This window comes from Entelurus aequoreus, linkage group LG07 (assembly GCF_033978785.1).
Source record: "Entelurus aequoreus isolate RoL-2023_Sb linkage group LG07, RoL_Eaeq_v1.1, whole genome shotgun sequence".
Classification (NCBI taxonomy): Eukaryota; Metazoa; Chordata; class Actinopteri; order Syngnathiformes; family Syngnathidae; genus Entelurus; species Entelurus aequoreus.
Genome location: NC_084737.1, coordinates 42,879,550 through 42,894,977, shown reverse-complemented (window position 1 = coordinate 42,894,977; position 15,428 = coordinate 42,879,550). Strand labels below are relative to the sequence as shown.

At 41.5% G+C, this 15,428-nt stretch overlaps 1 protein-coding gene across 1 annotated transcript; it reads left to right on the top strand.

Annotated features, from left to right (window-relative positions):
- Nucleotides 1-7,455: 7,455 nt before the first annotated feature.
- On the top strand, nt 7,456-10,089 carry bhlhe23 (basic helix-loop-helix family, member e23). Its single transcript, XM_062052082.1, has one exon. It carries the CDS (start codon nt 7,749-7,751, stop codon nt 8,433-8,435), a length of 687 nt encoding a protein of 228 aa, XP_061908066.1. The 5' UTR covers nt 7,456-7,748; the 3' UTR covers nt 8,436-10,089.
- The last annotated feature ends 5,339 nt before the right edge of the window (nt 10,090-15,428 follow it).

Genomic DNA, 15,428 nt, shown 5'->3' with positions numbered 1-15,428 from the left:
ATCTTAACATTGCAACACATGCCAATACGGCCGGGTTAACTTATAAAGTGACATTTAAAATTTCCCGCTAAACTTCCGGTTGGAAACGTCTATGTATGATGACGTATGCGCGTGACGTCACGACGGCAACGGAAGTATTCGTACCCAATGTGTCACCATACAAACTGCTCTGTTTTCATCGAACAATTCCACAGTATTCTGGACATCTGTGTTGGTGAATCTTTTGCAATTTGTTTAATGGACAATGGAGACTGCAAATAAGAAAGTTGTAGGTGCAATCGGTGTATTAGCAGCGGACTACAGCAACACAATCAGGAGGTTGTGTTGTGTTTGAGCTGGATACAAGACGCACTACCGTGAGTACAGCTTTGGCTTCCAAACATTTGATCGCTTGCCCGTACGTGTGTGTCGCTATGTGCATGTCACGTACGTAACTTTGGGGAAATATATGTTTCTTGCCGACTCTGATGGCGGCCGGGGTGTCGTCGAAAGCTACACCGCCCGCCGCCGCCGCCGCAGCTCCGTAGTTAGCTTCAATTGTTAAGCTTCGCCAAGCTGGAAATTATTAATTATTGTATGGCGTAGTGGGTAGAGCGGCCGTGACAGAAACCTGAGGGTTGCAGGTTCGCTCCCCGCCTCTTGACATCCAAATCGCTGCCGTTGTGTCCTTGGGCAGGACACTTCACCCTTGCCCCCGGTGCCGCTCACACTGGTGAATGAATGATGAATGATTGATAGGTGGTGGTCGGAGGGGCCGTAGGCGCAAACTGGCAGCCTCGCTTCCGTCAGTCTACCCCAGGGCAGCTGTGGCTACGAAAGTAGCTTACCACCACCAGGTGTGAATGAATGATGGGTTCTCACTTCTCTGTGAGCGCTTTGAGTATCTAATAATAGAAAAGCGCGATATAAAATCTAATCCATTATTGATGCTATCACGTTAGCTACGTAGCTAAGTTAGTTAGCTTCAATTTTTAAGCTTCGCCAAGCTGGAAATTATTAACCGTGTATTTACATGTTCATGGTTTAATAGTATTGTTGATCTTCTGTCTATCCTTCCAATCAGGGTTTTTTAAAATTTTGTTTCTATCTGCATTTGAGCCCGATGCTATCACGTTAGCTCCGTAGCTAAAGTGCGTCAATGATGTATTGTCGTGGAGATAAAAGTCACTGTGAATGTCCATTTCGCGTTCTCGACTCTCATTTTCAAGAGGATATAGTATCCGAGGTGGTTTAAAATACAAATCCGTGATCCACAACAGAAAAAGGAGAGTGTGTGGAATCCAATGAGACCTTGTACCTAAGTTACGGTCAGAGCGAAAAAAAATACACCCTGCACTGCCGCTCTAGTCCTTCACTCTAACGTTCCTCATCCACGAATCTTTCATCCTCGCTCAAATTAATGGGGTAATCGTCGCTTTCTCGTCCGAATCTCTCACGCTCCATTGTAAACAACGGGGAATTGTGAGGAATCCTTCCTCCTGTGACGTCACGCTACTTCCGGTATAGGCAAGGCTTTTTTTTATCAGCGACCAAAAGTTGCGAACGTTATCGTCGTTGTTCTATACCAAATCCTTTCAGCAAAAATATGGCAATATCGCGAAATGATCAAGTATGACACATAGAATGGATCTGCTAAAAAATTTCAGTAGGCCTTTAAAGGCCTACTGAAATGAAATGTTTTTATTTAAACGGGGATAGCATGTGTCATACTTGATCATTTCGTGATATTGCCATATTTTTGCTGAAAGGATTCAGTATAGAACAACGACGATAAAGTTCGCAACTTTTGGTCTCTGATAAAAAAAAGCCTTGCCCCTACCGGAAGTAGTGTGACGTCACAGGAGGAAGGGCTACTCACATTTTCCCATTGTTTTCAATGCAGCGAGAGAGATTCGGACCGAGAAAGCGACGATTACCCCATTAATTTGAGCGAGGATGAAAGATTTGTGGATGAGGAACGTGAGAGTGAAGGACTAGCGTGCAGTGCAGGACGTATCTTTTTTCGCTCTGACCGTAACTTAGGTACAAGGGTTCATTGTATTCCACACTCTCTCCTTTTTCTATTGTGGATCACGGATTTGTATTTTAAAACACCTTGGATACTATATCCTCTTGAAAATGAGAGTCGAGAACGCGAAATGTACATTCACAGTGACTTTTATCTCCACAACATTACATCGGTGAAGCTCTTTAGCTACGGAGCTAACGTGATAGCATCGGGCTCAAATGCAGATATAAACAAAATAAATAAACCCCTGACTGGAAGGATAGACAGAAAATAAATGATAATAAATGATAAATGGGTTATACTTGTATAGCGCTTTTCTACCTTCAAGGTACTCAAAGCGCTTTGACAGTATTTCCACATTTACCCATTCACACACACATTCACACACTGATGGCGGGAGCTGCCATGCAAGGCGCTAACCAGCAGCCATCAGAGGCAAAGGGTGAAGTGTCTTGCCCAAGGACACAACGGACGTGACTAGGAAGGTAGAAGGTGGGAATTGAACCCCAGTAACCAGCAACACTCCGATTGCTGGCACAGCCACTCTACCAACTTCGCCACGCCGCCCCAATCAACAATACTATTAAACCATGGACATGTAAATACACGGTTAATGCTTTCCAGGCTGGCGAAGCTTAACAATGCTGTTGCTAACGATGCAATTGAAGCTAACTTAGCAACGGGACCTCACAGAGCTTTGCCAAAAACATTAGCTATCCACCTACGCCAGCCAGCCCTCATCTGCTCATCAACACCCGTGTTCACCTGCGTTCCAGCGATCGACGGAGCGACGAAAGACTTCACCCGATCATAGATGGGGTCGGCGGCCCGGAGACGGAGGAAGTCAAGGTGAGGTCGGCGGCTAGCGCGTGTGCTATCCATCTCAAAGTCCTCCTGGTTGTGTTGCTGTAGTCCGCCGCTAATACACCGATCCCACCTACAGCTTTCTTCTTTGCAGTCTTCATTGTTCATTAAACAAATTGCAAAAGATTCACCGACACAGATGTCCAGAATACTGTGGAATTTTGAGATGAAAACAGAGCTTTTTGTATTGGATTCAATGGGGCCGAATACTTCCGTTGCCGTCGTGACGTCACGCGCATACGTCATCATACATAGACGTTTCCAACCGGAAGTTTAGCGGGAAATTTAAAATTACACTTTATAAGTTAACCCGGCCGTATTGGCATGTGTTGCAATGTTAAGATTTCATCATTGATATATAAACTATCAGACTGCGTGGTCGGTAGTAGTGGGTTTCAGTAGGCCTTTAAGCCTACTACCCTACTGTATTTTAATGTTGGTCATTATTGTGGTACTTGGCAAGCCACATGTTTTCTGAGGTGGTACTTGGTGAAAAAAGTTTAAGAACCACTGGTGTAGAATGGCGTTTATTGTTTTGTTGCGCCTGAACTTTTCAAATGTCTCAACATCGATGGCATGCACTAATTGAAACAACTGAACTAGTTACTAACGCAATAGATCCTAAACAGTGTGCAGCTGCAGACTTATCCATCAAAAGCATTCGATACAATCAATCAGAATATCTTAATCTACAAACTACAACAATATGGCATAAGGAATGTAATTCTGAACTGGTTGAAAAGCTACTAACCAATAGAAAGCAATGCCTAAGGCTAGGAGATCAAACATTAGACTGCTTAGCTATATCTTATGGTGTAGCCCAGGTGTCAGTTCTGGGACCAAAACTGTTCAATCTATATATAAATTACATCAGTAAAACCACAAAAATATGTTGGTATTATTTGCAGATGACACAACCTACAGGAAGTAATGAAAACTATCCATCCATCCATTTTCTACTGCTTGTCCCTCTCATTATGGTAGAAATTAATAAACTTCAAAGATGGTTTAATAAAAACCGATTATCCTTGAATTTAAGCAAAACCATATAATGTTATTCAGAAAAAGTAATATAAATATTGTACTCAAACTTAAATATAAATAGATGGTGTAGGCATTGACATAGTAAGAAAAGTTTTGTATGCCAATAAAACGGAAACCACACATCAAGTATACAATGGTAAGTGGCAAGAAATAATTCATTATTGAATAAGGCAAAAGAAATCTTGAATCAAAAATCACTCCATAATCTGTACTGTTCTTTGGTGTTCCCATACCGGAAATATTTTGTAGAAATATGAAAAAGTACAACTTCATTCATTGGGAGTGCTGCAGAAAAGAGCAGTTAGGATAAGTCATATTGGATATAGGGAACATACAAACTCCTCTTTTTTTAATCAAATCTAAAATATGTAGATCTTGTATACTTCAGAATGCAATAATCATGTACAACGCATACAACAACAATAACCAGTTTCCTAAAATGTAAAATAATTATTCTCAACAAGAGATATTAAATACAATGTCAGCAATGAAAATAATTTAAAGCATTTGTACGCCCACACAAAATTGAAAGCATTTAGTACATCTGTATGTGGAATTAAATTATGGAATGGATTAGATATTGGGTTTAGGCAATGTACAAACATGAGTCATTTTCATAGGTATTATAAGCATATGGTGTTCACAAAGTATAACAAAGATGTTGAAGAAAGGTGTCTTATAACAATATCAGACACTTTTATGGGACAGGATGGGATCAAATGCTTTGCATCTTCCTTTTCCTTTTTGGACTTATTGAATTGTGAAATGCAATCTTTATTGTTCATTGTGCTATATAACCTGTTAACATGGTCCAAATGAATACATTGCTTGATTGATTGATTGATTGATTGATTGATTGATTGATTGATTGATTGATTGATTGATTGATTGATTGATTGATTGATTGATTGATTGATCGAAGAATGTTTGTCTCCCATAGTGCTCATTTGAACCACTACATATCCTCAATTTACTGATACACCATTACCACCACAAGGTGGCACTACAATTCTCAACAGAAGGCAGTTGGAACAAAGCTCAGACAATGAAGTTTCATTCTTTGCAATGTAGAGTACATCACATTGTCACTGTCATGTTTAATATTCATACTAATATGTTTGACAAAGATGTGTGGAAGTGAATAAGTTTGACCCAGCAGGTAGATTCAAAAATGTATTATAGACTGATTCCGATGTTTTAAGTGACACTCCCAGATGGGGAATTATATATTTATAATCAACATTCAATCAAAAGACAAAACATTTCATTATTTTACCATTTACCTCACTTGTGAATGAAGTACCGTCAAAGTATATGTTTACTCTTGGCTATTGACTTTGACAACATGGCAACATACTGTATACTTTCAACGCCTGGAGTGCACATACAGTTCCCTTGGAGCTCAGTAATAGGAACTAATGGACATATTTTGAATTTGAGGTCTCTTTCTTGTTATTTTCTTCCATGTAAATGATGAAAAAGCAACTAACACTTACTTTGTCGTTATTTTGATGTTACTATGACTGATAAAAGTCCTACTCTTCTCTTATCCTTCTGTTCAAGGAGGGGAGTTTTTCCTCGGCCTTCTTCACATTGCTTATAAACTTACTGGTGCAAGCAAAAAGTGGCTTGAAAAGCTACTTTAAGACTTCTCTAACTGTAATTGATCCCACTCTCTTTAATTTCCTCATATATTTTATCTTAAATTGTATTTTGATGTTGAGTCAACCGGTTTGTCTGACGCACTTCATTACGTTGTTGGCCAACATGACAGTAATCGTCCATCCATCAATACATGTTCTATACTGTGGGTCTTCACATAGGTCAAAGGTGAGCTGGAGCCTGCATGACTTTGAGGGAGAGACAGGTACATTCTGGAACCAGGGGCGTCAAACTCACTTTTATCGTGGGCTATACATTACAGTTACAGAAGCCCTCAGATGGCAGCCTCATCTTAATATTCAGAAGGGTGTAATGATTGATGAATATGTCGATGGATCATTAATATTTCGAAATTTCAAGTATATAGGTCTGTTGTCGGGAAGTTTGCCTTCCGGAAGATAGGTATCGATCCTTTTAAAAGGGAGTCAATCGTTTTTATCGATACTAGCAAAAGGAAAACATTGGATCTAAGAACGGCATACTTTATGTGAGGTGTAGCACTTTTAATAATAAAGATGTTAAACATTAAGTCTCTGTGCCGATCTGTGGTGTCATTAAAACAAAAAATTGCGGATAGTACAGCGGCTACAGCACGATTGCAAAAGCAACAACAAATAAAAACAACACAATAATATGAAGCAGCAACACAACTTTAAGTCACAAAAGAACACACATTGGGGAACTTTTGGAGAACTTTATTTAGCAGGTTAAAATGTTGTTTACTGTAGTTTTATTGAAAATTGCTTGAATGTTGAAAATGTGAGCAGATAAGATGTGTTAATTCAACTTAAAGTGTTGGTTGCATTTTGTTCGAATAAGATGTGAATGCACTCGCAAATAAAGTCACTTTGGTTGAATTTTGTTTGCTAAAAAGTTACTGAGTAGATTTCATCGTGTAAATCTAAAAAAATGTATTGTCCCTGAATCATATTGGCAACCACAAATTCTGAATCCCATCAAATCGTTGTTAGCGAGCCATTACACCCCTCTGAGTCAGTCCCGTCCAGGATTTCATACAAAGGGCATGCTAATGGCCCCCGGGCCGCACTTTGGACTAATTTAGAGTATCCAGTCAAATAATGTTTTTGGTAGCAGGAAGAAAACCAGAGAAAACCCATGCAAGCAAAGAGAGTATATGTGAACTCTACACTGAGATTCCCAAACAGACATCAAACCCCTCACTGTACATGGCCTACAAATGAACTTGAAATTGTCATTTTTACAATTTGGGAACATAACCGTAACCTTGTGGCCCTGGAAAAGGCAGCACACACACGCACTCACACACACACACATACAAATAACACACACACACACACACTGTTCCATGGTGTACAGTATCATCTTGACATAACAGTTATATTTGTGTCTTGATTTTGAGGTCGCAAAGGCAGATTTTGAGGACTGTGAATATATTTTATAAGCACAGACATTATCTTTTGAAAATAAAATAAACTCAAGCAGAAGTAGAATAGCTTGAAAAGAAATATATTTTGTGCACAGTAAAAGTGTTTGTATTTTTGCTGCATCCATATCAACACTCCATAATCCCTGCTTTCTGCACAGTCAGACCCATGCGCTATATGTGCACTAAATACATTTTTATTTGCTCAAGCATGTTTATTTTTTGCTTGAGGTATATTTATTTACTGTACTGGCAAAATATATTTTCTGTCCTCAAAATCTGCCTTTGCGACCTCCAAATTAAGACGCAAATATAACGCCATAAGTGGGCTACATGTCACTTTTTGTTACAATGATCACTCCCAGTGACTGAAGACTGGACAGGACTCGCTCCTCCACTTAATTAAACGCCTCTCCTGATTGGACGAGCGCGTAATCCCGGCGGGTTTGCGCGCCTACTAACGTGCGCGCAGGGCAGGGTGCGAGCCTTAGTTTGCCCAAGGCGAGGGAGGGCGAGAGAGGCGGGGAGCGAGCGCATGCCATCATCCGAGCACACTTGGACAAGTTCGATTCCAAGTTGTTGTTGTTGGCGGTGGGCTACGCGGGCAACAGCAGCGAGGAGCGGCGTGCACATGTAGCTTTCACTTTCACTTTCCACTGCCTCCTTCTTCAAGAGTCACCACAGAGGGAAGGGACGAGGCCAGGCGGGACAGGCGTCATTCCAGTTCCTGAAAGCCAACGGAAAGTAGACTATTTGAAGAAGAAGATGAACGCCAGCGACGAGAACCTGCTCAAGTCCATCAGCAACGACGCGCTCCTCGACCTGACGCAGCGCTACGGTCAGTCCGCCTTCGGGTTCGGCGCCGCTCACGGTGCGGGAAGCCCGGGTCGCTTCCCTCTCACGCCGGCCGCCGACTTCCTGAGCGGGCAGACGGCCAAGTCCAACGAGAGCGGCGGGGAGCACACCAGCGACGACGAGGACGGCTTCGACTCCCTGGAGTCGCGGAAAAGAGGCGCTCCGTTCGGGGACGACAAGCCCGGGGGTCCCCTGGCCAAGAAGTCCAAGGAGCAGCGCTCCCTGCGGCTCAGCATCAACGCCCGGGAGAGGCGGAGGATGCACGACCTCAACGACGCGCTGGACGGCCTGAGAGCCGTCATCCCTTACGCCCACAGTCCGTCGGTGAGAAAACTCTCCAAAATAGCGACTCTGCTCCTGGCCAAGAACTACATCCTCATGCAGGCTCAGGCTCTGGAGGAGATGCGGCGGCTGGTGGCCTACCTCAACCAGGGACAGAGCCTCTCCTCCCCGATCCCCACCGCCCTGGCACCTTTCGGCCAGGCCGCCGCCGTGTACCCTTTCTCGGGCTCGGCCCTGGCCAACTGTGCCGACAAGTGCTCTACTTTCTCCGGTACACCGTCCACTCTCTTCAAACATTGTAACGACAAGCCTTAATTGATCTGCCCCAGGTGTCTTTCCCCCCCCCCGAACTTTTCAACCATTCTGAATCAGCATTGCTCTTTCTTTCCCTCTAGTTATTTTGAAATCATGCTGTGGGATAAAAAAAAAGAAGAAAAAAGTCTAATCTTGCATACTTTTGATCAAGTAATGCTGCAATGTAACGAAAACCGCATAGGTATAAACTGGTTAGGCCTTCTTATAAAGTCAAGCCCTAAATGAGACCAGGCCATGTCCAAATGTTCTATTATTTTTGAATTGATGTTATCTATGCAACATCCAACAACAACACATATAAGCAGAGTGACTTTTAATTTCCACTAAATAATTTCACTTCATGTTTTGTTGCCTATTTGTTTTCCAGAATAATGTATTATTTTTGTCAAGGTCTTGCACATGTCACATGATTGTATTGTTCAAATGTGGGAAACAAAATTACAACCAATGCTAATACACTCATTGCGTGCAATTAAAAAAAGTGTTTTCGGTTGAGTTGCAACATGAATTTCATGAATTGTTTACATGTGTTTATAATTAAAAAAAAAAGTCAAATATATGTATGGACTCGTTTTGATTCATTTACAATGCTGGTTCTGTGCAATTTGCCTATAGTCAATATCATAGTTTTACTATTGTTAAACACTAAAGAATGACATTTTTTTTTACATGAAAGTAAGGGCAAATAAGACTAACCATTTAAATAACAAATTCATCAAATCATTCCTGGTGGGTAAGTGACTCTCAAAAAGAATTTGCGGCTTTGCTGTCTTGCAAGAGAACCTCTGTGCTGGTGGGTCCACTTTGGCAAGCCGAGGGTCGGTGGCATGAAGGAGGGAGAGCGTAAGAGGCGCCCGGGGCCACCCAGGACCTGTCTCTGGGTATTTGGCTGATTTCAGGCACCCATGGCGGGCTCTTACACCCTGGACAGCTATTAGCACGATTTCAGCTCCTGTCTGCCTGCTTCACTTAAGGCGGGGAACGTTGCAAGGCCATGTTTTCTTACATGGAGTGAATTTGGAAAGAAAAAACAATTATTAAAAAACCTTTAACAAATAGGTGTTTACTGTATCTTCTACACCAACATGTGGTGGTTGGTATTTTAATGCATGTGCCTTAATTCCAGCTGGCTCAGTAATTTAATCTAAATTTAAATGTGTAACTGAATAAGGTGCATTTGACTAAATCATAATTTTTTATATTGAAAACCAACTGTTTGTTGTTTTTGCCCTGCTTAAGTCTGTTTTCATATCAGACATTAAGAGTCTCTCTTTCTGCAATTTAGCTGCATGTCACAACAGCAGCCCCGCATGGCATCTTAAATTGCCCCCACTGATGACAAGTGACTTGTCAGTGGCCCCACATCAGGGATGTGATGTGACACACTAGGATGCCCTGGCCCATGCACTGCTGCCTTATTGTCATAAATTGATATGGTTGCTTTTTTTGTTGCAGGAATGGATGTGTGTGTGTGCGCGTGTGTGTGTGTGTGTGTGTGTGTGTGTGTGTGTGTGTGTGTGTGTGTGTGTGTGTGTGTGTGTGTGTGTGTGTGTGTGTGTGTGTGTGTGTGTGTGTGTGTGTGTTTGTCGTAGGTGGAGAGGGAGGCTCTAAATGTCCTCCAGGTGATATAAATGCTGTATTGTTCCCATATAAGTGATCATCTTTTGACTATGTAATGCATTTTTTTGTTTTGTTTGTGGTCTTCTCAAACATTTTAGCCACGCAATAAACTGATGCGCACTTACAAAAATCACTGTAACTCTTTAGTATTGTTTTGTGTCCAATCCATCTTGCTTGGAAAGTTTTGAATCCTACACGTGACAGTGGATTTCTATTGTATTGTTCATATTTTGTATATACATATATTTATATTGTAATAATAATGTAAGAACATGTTTAAATTTAATGACAACTTGCTGTCAAAAAGGATGCATATCATGGAAACAAATTACGCTTGTGCAAGTTGCAAATTGCAATTTGGATGTTATTCAAGTCATTTATCCATTAAAAAATATTTTTTTTTGGAATACATAACCTGGAATGCAAATGAAGCTAATTTTTCACAGTTATGGTTATACAAATTTAGAATTCCCCTTGTTGGCCTGTAATTTGATTTAAAAAAAAATGCATTCATGTTTTGCACCAATGTCCACTCAGCACAGGACAATTTTCACTTGTTGAATGCAGACAGCAAAATGAAAACTAATGGAATCATTTAATAGTACACATTCTATATTAATATGTAATTTATTGTCTGACAGTGCCTTCCTGCAGACCAGCCCAGTCAGCGAACTACTAGCCTTCTGGCGCCAGCCCGGCATGGTGCTGTAGTCCGGACAGACTGTGTGATGTCTGCAAACATTTGTGTTTGTTCTCAATGGGATCGAAAGAGAGTGATTTCATTTGCATGGCTCCTAGCTTTGAGGTATGTTTTTGTGCTTTTCTCCAACCCGATGCTACGGTACTAAAACCATATGCCCTTAAGTGTGTACCTCTGCCTAATGCTTCTGACAGGGCTGTTTTCTCTAATTAAGTTCTCTCTATGTGCGAGCTTATGCGTCTGATGCACATTGTAGCACTTCGTCTCAAACACACACGCACACACACACACACACACACACGCACACACACACACACACACACACACACTCACACACACACGCACACACTACTATACCAACAACCATGGGCCTCCAAGGAAAATGAGCATGCTTCAGCTGTGATTATACTTACTGTGGAGGACCAAAGGGGATTTTTTAAACATTGATTTGTTTTTATTAAAATGTGGTATAGCCTAATGAAGATGTGTGCAGGTTCACAAGTGACCTGTGTAGGTGAGGTTCTGGTGCCTATTGGTGATACTATAAGAAATATCCCAGTACCAATATCACCCATCGTTTAAAACCCCCCCAACTTCTTCTGTGACGTCACAGTCCGCCGTTCCTCCAGTCCTGCGTTGTCGGAAACAATGAGCGGGTGAGTCAGTTGGTTCCGAGGAGCCATGTGATTCGGGGCGACATTGCTGCGAGTGCAGTGAAACAGGTCGAGGCCCTTCACTCGCTAATCAGACTTCTAAGAGGGCGAGGAGGGGGTGTTGGCTTGCACGTGAGCGTCGCGTTTGTGTTCATGAGGCCACACGGAACATTTTGCCTTACGCCACAGGGCACCTGACACGTGTGTGGTAGACCCAGACAGTGTTGCAGGGGCTAAAGTGGGCTTAGTGGAAATGTGCACCGGTGGGTTATTATTGCTGAGTGATGTTGTGATCCTTTCTTATGATATCTATCCCAAGAGGACCTCCCTGACACTTTGTTGAGCACTTTCTCATACGCGCCTAGTGTGTTTTGTCCCCCGCAACCAACCCACTTTTTCTATCACCATCACTCTTCCCCATTTAGCTTGTAGTCTTGACAGAGAATAGGAGCTGACAAACGGGGGCATGCGTTACTGTAGCGAGGCCTAATCTCTGTAATGGCCCCACAGATACTGGGCTGGTGGTGAGCAAACACACACAAACACACACATGCAAACACACACACACACACACCTTAACTGGCTGGACGAATGTACATGCACAGCCCTGAGGTCAAGTCTCATCTCCATGCTCATCCATTTGTAGACACTGTACTGCTCGGTGTCTCGTTCTGTCACACACACACATACACACATTTACACACACGCATAGAGCGACCAAGCACCCGTCTTCCTGTTTAGTACCAGCTGAGTAGCACCCTGATTTTGTGGGGAGCAGGGGGAGCTCGTTATCCTCATTAATTAATGACAAAAGCGATGTAATTGGCCATCCATAATCCTCCATGTGGAGACAGTGTGACAGGCAGAGATGCTTCTAAACACACACTCACACACATACACACTGATAATGAAGACGCTTCATCCTGGTTGTGTCTTAAGTGTGTTGCTAATGATGCTCATGTAAAGGTAGACTGCCTTGTAATGAAGTAAGGCCACATATATTCAATGAACTGAAAGTATGTCACTTGATTTGATCAATGTTATGTGATTGTGGAGGACCAGGCTGCAACATGCTGTGAACCCCCCCTCACCTCCCCCCGTGCCCTCTCTTTCCACACATTTGAATGAGAAGACAAGATTAATAGCAGTTCCTGTCGCCGACAAGTCTAATTAAAAGCATCGGAACATGCGCATGGCCAAGGATCAGTGGCTTTTAATGAGGAGCTTGTTGGCTGATTTGGGCCTCATTCTCTGCTTAATAAGGCCAGTTTAAAAAGTAATGTTGGTGGGATGTGACTCCTTTAAACCTGTTCATTATCAAGGAGATCGCTTCACTTAAGTACTTCAGGAAACGCTGTGTTTAATTAATATTGTGGCGAGCACGTGGGTTATCTGACAGCCAGGAATGGCGGACCATGAGCAAAGTGAGCTCAGGAGCTAAAATTGATGAAGAACTTTCAAGGGCACAGATTTCATTAAGCGGGTTCATTACGGTCCAAATAACTCTTCCTGTCATTCCACTGATTCGGTCGTAACACACACGCACGCACTCCCCCACACACACACGTACACGCCAAATGATTGTAACACGCTCATACAGGATGCTACAGAGCACTCTTATCTGTGCAGTATTTGTTTTGCATTTTCTTTTGCCAGAGTTCAACAGCACAGATTTAAAGGTCAAGCAGTTTAAGGGCTTGCGAGCAACTTTCACTCCGCGCCATGAGGAACCCACCCACAACATGAAGGTTACAAAGCTCTTACTGCCTCTTCATCCCATTGTGATAATCTTCTTAGCACCCCGACTCTACTGTTCAATATGTAGAGAGCAGAGACAAGCTGGACTTGAGGGGCTTGAAGTGCCCAGAGGCTCAGTTCTTAGGATTTTCCTCTCTAGGACCAATTACCTCATGCAAACTGTTGCAACACTTTACACTATGACATGCAGACCCTATATTTTTCATCCTTTTATTTTGCCTTGTTATGCTAATCTGGCTTTGTTGCAATGCAGTGTTGTGTTGGCATTGCTATCACTTCTCTGTTTTTCTGTCGTCCTACTGTCTTAAATGCTTTAAACATTGGTTGCACCAAGCAGGTCAGTGTACAGTCTGGTACAAAATATGTTGTATTGCCTTTTCATTGTAAAGGGTCCAGAAATAACCAATTTTTAATATCATTTCATTGTATCACTGGCATTGTATGCTTGTTTTGAGTGGATCAGAACACACTGCTGCCAATCTGAATGAAATACCATAAATATAGCTCACATGCATGTAGAGCAAGGGTCTCTTACAGGTGGTAAGCGATCATTGCTCTACATGATTTCTGTATATATTATCCTGTTCTGCATCACAGCGAAGCCTACAGATTGATAGACATTATTGTGTCAGTCTGACACACAACAGCTAGTGTTAGAGTGTTCAGTCAACCTAACAAACATATTGTCAGACAGTCTGGAGAACACTTACAAACCCAGGGAGAACATGTACACCTCACGAAAAAAGCTGGAGTTGAGCTTGAAACCAATAACAAATATTTCATAAGCATTTATCATGCAATCATGAATTGGTGACATGTGTTTGTCTCCTAATCTCTCTGTGTGTGTGTGTGTGTGTGTGTGTGTGTGTGTGTGTGTGTGTGTGTGTGTGTGTGTGTGTGTGTGTGTGTGTGTGTGTTTTTACACATTATAATAATATAATGGATATATAATTAAGAATTATTATAATTGACTATTAAGAGTATGTGAAAGTTGAACTGCTACCTTGTTTACTTGTGTGACAACCTCTTTAAAACTCTGTAATCAATCAGAAATATCAAGCAGCAAAAAGTCAAACATTAACAAGTGTGGAGAGAATGTTGTGCATTTTTCCCATTATGCCTTGCAATAAATTTAAATGGGTGTAATTTTGAATTTGTTATGGTGATGGGACATTTTTTTAAAATAATATCCACAAAGTTCAGTGAGCAGGTTGTGTTATGTGTGACCATGTGTGTTGACTTTGTGTGCTGGTTGAATTATTTTTCTGCACTTTGACTAGGAGAGGTTGTTTGGATTGGATCATATAACTTAATGCTGTGCTATAAAAGATAATTAAGAACACGTCATGGTCACTACTCTGAGTTTCCCACTTAATCAATAAAATGGCGACAGTTTGCCACCTGTAAGACCCCATGGGTATTTATATTTTAAGGGGAACTGAACATTTTTTTTAAATGTTGCCTATCGTTCACAATCATTATGAAAGACATGATGATGGGTGGATTGAAAAAACAAGCATTCTAAATATCCAATAAACGTAAATGTAAACATAAGGTCTGCTTACGTTGGAATGGAAGCTCCACTATTCTGCCCATAAAATCAGATAAATAACCATTCAAAAAGCACCAGCAATAGTCCATTTAAATTTCTTGACTTCTTGTATTAGTGATATTGTTATTATAAGCAAACTGTTATTGGCGGCGACATAATCTCTTCCATTTGTCCCTATGTTTACATCATCGAGTGGTCTGCTGCTTCCTCGCTTCTCTGCTTCCTGTAAATTTATTGTAAATCATAAATCATGCCTCTCACATGGAAAGTGGATGGCTGAGAATATAATCCGACAAGTTGGGACACTTTGACCGCCATTTAAGACCTGGAACTGGCGAGAATTATACAAAAAGTGCTCCATATGGTTAAAATAAACAAAATACGTAAATATGAAATGTTGTTATAAATGTGCCTGTTACTACATTACATATATACTTACATCATGTGTATAAAACACTAATGGAGGTTTTTGAATGTTTTTTAGGGGCTCTATAGGCAGAATTGAACGGCTCCCATAGGCTCCATTGTAAGTGGACTTTCAATTGAATTTATTGAATATTTAGAATGCATGAAAAAAAAATCCATCCGTTTTCATGTCTTTCATAATGATTGTGACAGATAGTCAAAATTCCAAAGAAAGTGCAGTTGATATAAAAACACCACGCACGGCCAGGCTGCTTATTGAAATTTAACTTGTGCCGTCGTCTTGC